Raw genomic sequence first — 11,154 nt, forward strand, 5'->3', positions numbered from 1 at the left:
ACCAGGAGCTGAGGGCACAGTTCATGAGTGTATTTAAAAAGGGGACTACATTTATGAACCAGCTGATGAGAAATTAATTTGTTTTCTTTTGTCTTAACAAGACTAAATGACCTGCTTGAGTGTGTGATTTGACAGCATTTTTTTCAGTCATATATTATTTGTATAGTAGCACTTCATTTAAAAATATGAGATACTTTACTAGCCGGTGCAAGAAATTAGATTTATTTTCTTATCTTGCATTACAGATAAAACTGTACACTTTTTGATTTGCTACTAAACTGTAAACTTTGTACATTGCTAGACTTAGAAATGACATTTAAGACAGAATATGTTGTAATATTTCTACAGTAACTAAACAAATAACTATTAATTTAGGGTATTATTTACAACAAATAGAAAACAGAGAAAATGCATATATTCAGAATGTTGTCTATTATCTTGATGGTACTTATTTAGTATTAGTTGGAATTTCTAAAAAAATGTATGCTATTTGTGTTCATTACACAAATTACACAAATTAACATAAAACTGAAATGCCACAGTCAATCACAGTGCATGACATAATGTGCATCGAGTGTTACAGTTCTGAAAAAAATAGTCTTCTTCATGCATAGCTCAATTGATGTCTTAATGTCTCACAGTGTATCTGAGGCTTTATCAAAAGAAATGACTTTGACTTCATTAATTGTGCATTACACATCATGCTGAAAAATACAGCAAATTATTTTGTGCGTATGACTAAAGGAGTTCCCTTGATAGGAGATGACACTGCAGTGGTAATCAGCTTGAGATTTTCACGGATAAAGTTGCGCTGTCGGACCTTAGCAGGCTGTATGTACCCCACAGAGGCAATTCTACCAGCACGAACAGTAGGGGGTGTGCTTTGTGGTTGCATTCCATTGATCTTGTACATCCATTGTGTCTCAGCTGTCTGTAAGCAAAAACATTTCAGTTGAGATAATGTATGACTATCTCCCAGGACAAACCAGCATGTAAATCCTAGCCTGACTCATATACTGATAAACTTGAATATGTGAGAAATATTTAACACCGTTCACCTAATTATAAAAATATCTAGTGCTTTTCAAGTAGGGTGTCTGAGAACTGCAGATTAACAACCAGTGACAAGAATCATTAATAAGTAAAGAACACTTAAAAAGAACACTTCATTAAGACTTACATATAGTTCAGAAAAGAAAACTAGGGCAATGGAAAATAAATGTTCTTAATAGCAAAGGACCCCCATCAACTCTCTCCACCTTTTACACAGTATGCAGCAAGCAGTCATCTGACTTCAAGGAGTGCTATATTTCTAGATGTGACCTGGAGAGGAAGATATCAACTAAAGAGTAAAGAAACATTAAAATCTTCCTTTGTGTTACTGTGGAATGCTTTCAAAATCTGCTTACCTTTTTATGGCATCATTTTTTCTGCAGTTTCTGTGGGATTTCAAAAACTGCTACACATGAGGTATCACACTACTCCAAACAGTAACACTTCACCCTAATTCACATCAGATTTCTGTGATCCCTCAAGTTACACAGTGTAAAGTAGCAGTGACAAATTACCCAAATCACTGATGAAACAAAAAAAAATGTTATGTACCCACTATAATGTTCCATCTGTACTGTCCATTTTCATTATTGCTCAAATGATGAGTTCAGATCTGATACTCAGATCAGAGTCGGCGGCTTCTACCAGATCAATGGATCCAAGACCTCTCAAGCTCCTCCCATTACCCAGAATGCCAAGCCAACCTAACATACCTCAGATTGAGTTTGCTGTCCTGGAGAGCTGTGGGGTGGGTCACTGGTTCATAGTACCAGCCCAGGGCACTGAATGAGCTAGCTATTCCTTTGTTTAAGAGAGTTAGTTTCCAAGTGCATTATACAGAATGAAGGCTAAAGACACAAATGCTCTCTGGTTATATATAAAGATAACATAAGAGACTGGAAAGCAAATATAATCACCAGTCAAAGGGTAAGCAAGTGAGACAGGTAGTTAAAAATATTACAATGCTCTTAAACTCTGCACAAAAAGAAAAGCTCTTCCAATTGACTTATGCAGTTTTCTAGCAGTAGGCCTTCTATATTCTTGCAGGAATTAAATAATTTATAGAAAATAAGGATCAATGTCAGCACTCAGATATGGTGAGGTCAAGAGAGTGCATTGATGGGTGTGATATCTAAGCTTCTTGGTAGAGCAAAACAGTACTCCTGAGAGATTAAAAAATATGCTCTAGAACAGTAGGAAGAATTAGGGTTATTAAATTTTATTTTCCTTTCTTGTATTTATCAGTATGTTGACCAAAAGATGAAGGATGAAATGCATACAATAGGCTCCTTACCCATCCACACCATTTTGAGCAGTCATTCTAAATCAAAAACAATTGCTCAGCTTCTATGTTTTTTTAATCCAAACTATGGAAGCTCAGCAATGATTAATACTGGAGACAGCTCCATCTTCAGCCTCTTTCGCATGGCTGCAGGAAGACAGAAAACTCTCACTCATGTTTGACTCATGATTCAGGTAATAAGAACCCTTTAACTGGCTCACTTCAAACTTGCTTCTCTCTGGATGGTGAATCACTTTAAAATGAATATTTAGAAGCAACACCAAGTCTTCACAATACTTTACCACTTATGGACTCCTGCTTGTAGGCAGTTTTTGATTGCATAAATAAAAAGAGTCACAGCTACCATTTCTTTCACAATGATGTGCAACACTTTCTGAGATACTGTCAAGTCCAATGAAGCACTGAAAAGTCCATATCAGTGCTTCCAAGACTGTGTCTTGTACATTTGTCAACAAAACTAAAGCTGGATAATAGAAAGAAAGACCCTGCCTAAGTTTGACTGAACAGTGAGAGCCCTGCAGTTGAGTTTCTTTTCTAAGGATGGAATTGTGGAAACCTTCTGGTGAAACTGATTACCCGTATGAGCAAATGTCTATGACCATGGAACTGAGACTTCCTCATCTGGAGGCAGGTATTATGCTTGATCACAATCCTAGAGAACCAGTGATGCAAAATCATAAGGAACAGCTTTGCCTGGTAGACTGGATTAAATAGCACCTCATTGAAAAAAGACACCTTGAAATCTACTCTTTCCTGAGTCAAAAGAATCATTTTCTGAAGACTGCTAGGTCAGGCTGCAACTAACATTTTCTGTTGTGAAGAAAAATTATACATTTTCGTTTTGGTTTACCATATGTTCTATATAAAGTAGAAATGGAATAACAGACTTGAGTGATCTAAGAATAGTTTCTCAGTGTGCTTTAACAAAACAGTCACTCGTAAAAAATGGTGAAAGCAGATCCACCTCAGCTTACGAGCAGCAAGTGCCAGATTAAGACATTTGCAAAATTCTCTGGGATCTGTACTAGGTGAAGCATAAACACTGCAAGATGGAAATGCTGATTTTCTGCCTGAAACCTGAAAAATCTTCTGCAAGGCTTGAAGATCAGAAACTAACAGCAATCTTCTTTTATGACCAATGTTATTGTTCAGTCCTTTGTGGTATAAAAAAATCAAAGGGGTCAAGTGAAAAAAACATCTTGAAATTCTTCCCCTTATTTTTCATGTTAGCTTTTGACAAAACAGGAGTTATCACTCCTTGCTTTCTTGTTTTGTTGGTGATAAAGAATTTGGAAAGGTGCCCATCATCTTATAATGGGTAAGAACTTTTTTCTACAGTACATTTTCTAAACATTTTTCAGTGAAGAGGTTCTGTTCGGGAAAAGAATGGGTTAGAGAGAAAGACAAAGCTTAAATATTTCAGAAAAGTCTGTGCCTGAGGCTTAACTGATCCTATGTTTATAACCTATCAATGACTTTCCTCTTAACCACACATCTATTGAAACATTTTTCCAGTGGTCTTCGGTGCTGAAATTCTTCATGCGTGCCCCCTTTCAAACAAAGTATGACATGCAGAACTTGAGAAATGAGGGAGGAGAGGGAAGTGGAGCTCAGGATCATTTAGAACCATCATCTTGAACTCTTATATACTGGATTTCCTGAAAATAACTGGCCCCTTGGACTTCCCCTTTTATTAACTCCATTGTTAGTAATCTTACAGGGTCTACTTGTGGAGGGCTGAAGCCTATAGAAGGGGAATTTCTTACTAAGCCTGGAAAACTACAGCTCTTTTGTCAATTAAAAACAGACAGACACAGAGCCATTGTTTAATCTTTATTCTATTACTCATTAATAAGGGTTCTTGCTTCAGCACCAGAAAGAACCCTTGCCAACATTAAAACGTTCCTTTTTTTCAGCACCAGTGTTTTATAGATAGGGTCCCCCTTAAGCCTAGCCTGTCTCCTTATTATACTGCTAGTAACTGCTGACTTAAACATAAGGATCAAGTAAGCAAGTTCATGTTACACCCGAAACAAACCGGGAGCAGTCTTTACAATATGCAAATATTCACACTATCAAAATTTGAAGTGGGCATCTGCCATACAAACATGTTTGTTAATAATATTCTGATGATCAACCATAAACTTTGACATATTCTCTGATATAATTGATATGGAACTGAAAAATACAGTTTCTCTATGAACATGCAATTCACTTCAAAATGCTTCCATGCAAGTCTGGAAACAATAAAAAACAATTTATTAACATCAGCAGCTAAATCAACCAAATACAGATTTTAGAAAGTCAATTTAAATTATTGTTTAAAGCCAATATTTCAGTCTTTCATTGTTTATTATTGGCTTTGTACTTCATAAGACATCATAGGAAGCCATTTTCCATTACTGTACATGTCAATAAACCTTCTCCCCAAGCCACAAATCTATTTTACTTGTGAATAAATGCAGGGACTCCATTTACTGAATTCTGAGAGGTAACTTATTCCATGAGGTGGCTGCTCTATAACTAAAGCTTCCTCAGTTTACAAGTAGCAACAGAAATACATGCAAAAGATTTATCATTTCTTGTTCCATTATTAGCATTATTGAATTTAATGTCCAGTGCAGTTGACAATTATTATGCATGTATTTTCTTAAATAACTATAAGATTATTTCTGTGCAGTCTTTAAAACATGGAGAAGATTTTCAGGTTATTTAGCCTATTTTCATGTCATATAGTTTTTTACAGAATTAATATTTTTATAACTCTCATTTTTACCCTTTCCAAAGTGCTTAAATTATTAATGGATCAGGTATATATACCACAATCATAATCTAAAATAGGTCTGACAGTATTAATGAACAGTAGGATCAGCACCACAACACTTCCTGAACTAAAATACCATAATGCTGCATCAATTACATGGAAACCTTTCCTAACCTTTAAGTCATCATGTTTATTATAACCAAATGAGATGGCATAAAAGTAACCTACATTTCCTCTGCCTACATGCAGTAGTTTACATTTCTTGCCATTAAGCCTGACTTTATTGTGTGTGGAGCACAAATACAGGTTGTCAGTTTATGACTTAAACTCTGCCTAACCATGGCCATTGCTGATTACCCTGTCTATCTTGGAGTCATCTGCAAACTTTACTACCCAAAACAATGGGTACTTTGTGGGAAGTTGAACAAGAAAATAAGAAATAAGAACAGGCTGAATATTGACCTCTGTGGAGCTCCTTTTTGTATCTTATTTTATGGGGAGATCACCCCTTTTAGCTTAACTACTGATTCCCTACTCCAAAGCCAGTTAATCCAGGATAAAAACACTCACTAATGCCATACTATTGCATAGCTGCTGTTAGAACATTATAGGGATAGAGTCAAATCCTTTGGCCAAATCTAAAAATATGACATCTACTATTAGGCCCATATTCACTGCCTTCTGCCACTGCTACTGCCATTGCAACTTCAGAGTACAACAATATTAAATTAATCACACAGGATCTCTGTTTCACAAAACCATGTTGATGTATTTCAATTGAAATGCGATTCTTGTTTTCAAAGTAGCATAATATAGTTCTTTCAAATGTTTTAAAATGACACTAATCCAGATGATTGGTCTGTAGCTTTCAGCCTTGTCAGCCCTGCCATTCTTATCAAGTAGAATAATAACTGTATTTCAGTGTAAATCTACCCCGATTCCAAAAGACTTGGTCTCAGTGTAAGCGACTTACTTCAGTGTAAGGCCTATGTACAAACAAGCTTACACCAGGGGCCAGATTCCAAAAGACCTGCTCTCAGTGTGAGCGAGTATTTTAGAATTGGGCCCAAAGTATAGTTAAATAAGTCTAATAAAATTGGCCGTATTGAATTTTTAATAATGCACAGAAAGTATCCATTAATGCTATTCTTTGCCGTGGCAGAATCCTTTTTAACCTTATTCAAAGCATCAATCTCTCATTCTTCTTTATTCATATAACAAGAACTTCATACTGAAAGCATTTAGTCGAAATATGGTTGCCCCTCAGCAGTTGGATATTCAGAAAACTTCTTTAATTCCTATGCTACCTCCTCCATGTTAACTAATTGCTTTGTATTCATTACATAAAACAAGCAAGCCATCCTTATCATTGTAGTCTCTAATGTACAAAACAAATCATCTCAATATCATTTACAAAGTTAGCTAACATTATATGCATATTTATTCTTGCTATTTCTAAAAGCCCCTTAAACTTTTTATGCTCTGTTGGCTATCACTTTTTATTTTTTTCTGAATTGCTGCTATTTTTAACTTGGACCAACATTTACTTTTACGTCTTCCAAGCTTTCCGAATGCACTATTCCACCAACATGTGGTATGTTTTTTCTTACTTACTCTACTCTGTTGGAATGTGCATGTTAGTTAGATAGTTTAGTATAGAACAGTTCACAGTTTGGTTCAGAGAATATTATGAAATTTTTCCAAATCCTTAAAAGCTGTGGGCAAGATATGAAGTTGCAGAAAAGCTGTCTCTCTCAATTCATTCATTTTTTTTTTTTTTTTTTTTTTGTGCAGAAGGGTCTGATGAGTAGTAGAGATATTAGAAGTCGAAAGACCAGTCACTGTATAAACCATTTGACTTTCATTAGACAAAGCAAATAAATTCTAGTCAATGGGCTCTATGATTAATAGGAAAAGATTACCGAAATGTAACTCATAGAGTAGGAAATTATCCTTTTCTTCAACTTTACCTTTTAAATATTTAGATTTATCAGGGTAACTTCCCTCAAAGACATGTTCATAAGTGGGGAAAGGTGTGGTAAACGTATAGGAAGAGTCTTTGTTATAATCACATTCAAAATAAGGATTCTGGCTCCATGTTGCAATAAGGATAAAGCCCCCAGACCACCTGAGATTGATTGCAGCTCAGGTGCTGAAGAAATGTTGCAAAAGAGACTAGAAGTGAGTCAACAATGCTGACTCATCCATCCTGAGGTGAGGTGAGCAACCAGGTTCATTGCAGTACTAATACCCAGAAGAGGCTGGGTGTATTGCAAGTACCAGGCTGGTGCATCAGCAACAATCTGGCCATGACAAGGGTATTGCACTCCAAGCAGCACAAGCTGTAGCAGGAGTTGGCTGTGCACAGTAGTATACATGTGTGGAAGCAGGCATTGCAAGCTAAAGTTTTCAGTTCTTATGGGGTATCAGGGATTAGATCTTAGCCAAATCATCCTTACTGCTGCCCAAGTGATGGTTTCCTATCAACAGCTCTTGACTAGTGAGGGAATAAATCTGTAAGTTGATTACCACAATAACATGGGAAGAAACTGGCTAGTAGATTATGCGAAAGTTGATGGATGATAAGTAGTGGGAGCAAAAATAGAATGCAAAAAAATCAGGCTTCATTTTGAAACAAAACTTGTTTTTTTCATATTTCTACGTTTCTCATTCTCTGCTAAGCAGTGACACATTTATTACAGCAACTAGGAGGTGAGGTTTATTGCTAGTAAATTTCATGCTGAAGGGCATGGTCCATTAAAGGGATATTACACAAAGATCAATTGTGTTGACGAATACATAGAAAGGTAAAAAGTCAGAGAGGATACTGTTCCAGAGAGACCATAATGTGTCAGATGTCAACTAAAGAACCTTGGATGAAACTTTGTAAACAGAAAATCATTCTTGAACTGTGCAAGTAAGAGGTCTCTCATAACTACTTCTGAAACCTACAGGGGAAACATCAGCATTAGAGCTATGAAAAGGAGATGGAGGAAGTATTTTGTATGTTGAACTGGCAGGGAATCTGTGATGAAGAATGTGATTCATATTTACCTAAACTACAGAGTCAAACTTAACAAAAATTAATGTCTGGAATTTAAGAGGGCAAATTTTTATTGACAAGGTAGAAAACTGAGTCAGGTAAAGTCTAGCACATACACATGAAAGTGGTAAGAAAGAATATCAAATATATATCAAAACTGTCATCAGAGAAGAAACAGGCATTTTTGGGAGAACCAGGTATGCAAATCGAAAAGAAGACGCAAAACACTAGTTGTCAATAGACATAGTATCCAAGGTTAAGGAAAACTTTAAATGTAATAATTGTTAAGAAAATTACCATGTTAGTACAGGGACAAACTGTTAATAAGAAAAGGTAAGTCATTTAAGGAAAATATAATACAGTTTAGTCATAAAGAGTGATTGAAATACTGAAAATACCTACAAGGTAAAAAAAGGATAACACAGAAAGAGATAATGAGCGTAAATAAAATTCACAGAAGCACACGTGGTCCAGTACCAGTGTGTCCTCCAGTTGGTAAGATGCCCACAAAGTAAGGCAACACAGTATAAAGTAGGGCGATATTTAATAGAAGTACAGAAAACTACACAGTTATTTTGAGATAAAGTATAAAATTAGGAGCACTATGGTATCATACGCAGTATTTACTGATAGTTTTTAGCACACATAACATACTATCAGTATGTATAATACAGGTTAAAAGATAGCAGTGCCTGTAAAATAAAGAGCATACACTGCATGTTTTTATTTATTTATTTATCTATGTATGTATTTATTCATTCATTCATTCATTCATTCATTCATTCATTCATTCATTCATTTCCATTTGATAACCTGGTCATTACAATGATCCAAAATCCTCTTCAGCGACAATCTGCACCATAGACTAGGTTCAAGTTACAGAACTGAAGTATTATGAAGAATACAGTAGCACAGTTGGTGTTTTAGGACCAGTACAAAGTTATTCTGCAATGCTTATACCAGTAACACTGCCAGCTGTACAGACTGCAGCTGTGTGAATTTAATCATGGTGACAGAGTGCCTTACAGTGAGAAACTGTACTTACTGCACATGTGCAATGTTTGTCTTGTGTTACAGTGATCTGAGTGGGAAATATGGAAGAAGCTAATAATTACAATCAATAAATTCAAGCATAACTATACGTACTGCTTATGGCTTGTCTAAAAGGAAAACTCTAGAGGTGGTGGTGTGTACTTTTAATGCTGTAACATTTTCTGTCTCACTAATGTTTTCTTATCATAAGTACTCTTATATAAATGTACTAACGTTTTTTTTTCCACAATAAAATGGCTGATCTAACAGAGATATTTTTTATAATATCTAATAGCACTTCCACTTTTTTGTTTTTGTAATTTATTGGCTAATTGAATAGGCTCACTTTTTGGGGTGGGCACACCAGAAGAACTGTCAAGTTATTTATTGTTGAAATACATCAGTTTTAGACTGTCACCCATCCATCCATCCACCCATCCACCCATCCATCCATCCATCCATCCATCCATCCATCCATCCATCCATCCATTTTATAAACTGTTTGCCTTGGAGAAGGTTGTGATGATAGACCTCACAGTCTTCAATACTGGTCTCAAGTCCACCCCCTAGGATCCCCAGCCATTTCAAGTCAAGCTGAAACATGTCATCTCAACATTGTACCCTTGATTTGCCCTAGATTGCTTCCAGGTGGTCCATGCAAAGGTGTCTAAGGACTTCCTCACTTGGTTCCAAACCAACACAATGGTATCATCTTGATCCAAAGGACCAGCAGCTCTCTTCAGTGATCTTCCCAGACTGCAGTGCTCTTCACTCTGTCATAGATTATGAGGCTAGCAACCCTGAGAAGAAACCTCATTTCTGCCACTTGTATACATGGGCTAAATCCATGCCTATTGGTGAGGATCTGGATAGAATTTGACCAGTAAACAGAGAACTGCATCCCATGATTTGGCTATAACTCCTCCAGCACAATCTGGTACTATTGCTTGCAGTACTGCCTCTACCACACCCAAATTAAAGAGTGTTCATTCATTCACTAGTACACACTATATCCGTGTCAGGGTTACAGCAGAACTAGAATATATCCCAGTAATAATAACTGTCTTTTGGCTTTTTCTGGTTAGGGGTCGCCACAGAGGAACTCCGGTCCGCTAATGATTGGCAGTGGAATTTTACGGTGACGAGTCGCCAGCCCAATGCCCAACCTTTAAGGAAGGCATACCCATTCATGCATGCACCTACCTGCATGTCTTTATACGTCACTCGACTGCAGGGAGGACATGCAGACTCCTCACAGAAGGTGCTCCAGCCGAGAATCGAATGGGAGAACCTCTTGCTGTGAGGCGACAATGCTAACCACTGCACCACCATGGCCTACAGAACTAGAACTAAAATATATCCCAGTAAATAAAGCAAAACAAAGTCTCAATCAATGGCAAGAGAGGTTCTCTCAAGCAGACACACACACACACACACACACACACACACACACACACACACACACACACACACACACACACACACACACACACACTCACTTGCATATGAGATATATACCTACAAAAAATTTATAGAATCACCCATTTATCTACAGCATGCCTGTGGTAAGGGTAGCATTCCTGCTGACAAATAATATTTCTTGACCTCAGTATGACCATTCTCAATTCCAATAAGTAACACGTCCACAATAATTTTGTATACTTTTTGACTGAATTGTGAGATTATAGTTTCTTCAGGTACTGTTTTCACCCTTGAAAGGTATTTTATTTTTTCCTCCATTTCTGTACAGTGACATATGGGGTGATATTTCCCACACGGGCAGTGCAGGAGGTTTTATTAAAAAAATAATGATTTTAGAAGATTTTAGAAGTGCTGTCAAAAAGCTTTCTTTTTAATCTTCTTGGATCAACCAGACTGTAGTCATTTGGCTCTTGGTATATGGGATAAAATGAGAGAACCCACTAAGCAGTTACATGAAGACATTTATATGTTACCAGT

General features: G+C 36.6%; 1 protein-coding gene across 1 annotated transcript in view; it reads right to left on the reverse strand.

The window, feature by feature from the left end:
- Positions 1–206: 206 nt before the first annotated feature.
- CFAP47 (cilia and flagella associated protein 47) overlaps positions 207–11,154 on the reverse strand; it is a 7,413,452-nt gene continuing 7,402,504 nt past the window's right edge. The window contains exon 63 of the mRNA XM_044071840.1: positions 207–931. Within this exon, the coding sequence (XP_043927775.1) occupies positions 722–931 (210 nt within the window). The 3' untranslated portion in view covers positions 207–721. The remainder of the gene's footprint in view (positions 932–11,154) is intronic.

The sequence above is a fragment of the Protopterus annectens genome, chromosome 5.part0 (genome assembly GCF_019279795.1).
Source record: "Protopterus annectens isolate FY-2018-M chromosome 5.part0, PAN1.0, whole genome shotgun sequence".
In the NCBI taxonomy this organism is placed as follows: Eukaryota; Metazoa; Chordata; order Ceratodontiformes; family Protopteridae; genus Protopterus; species Protopterus annectens.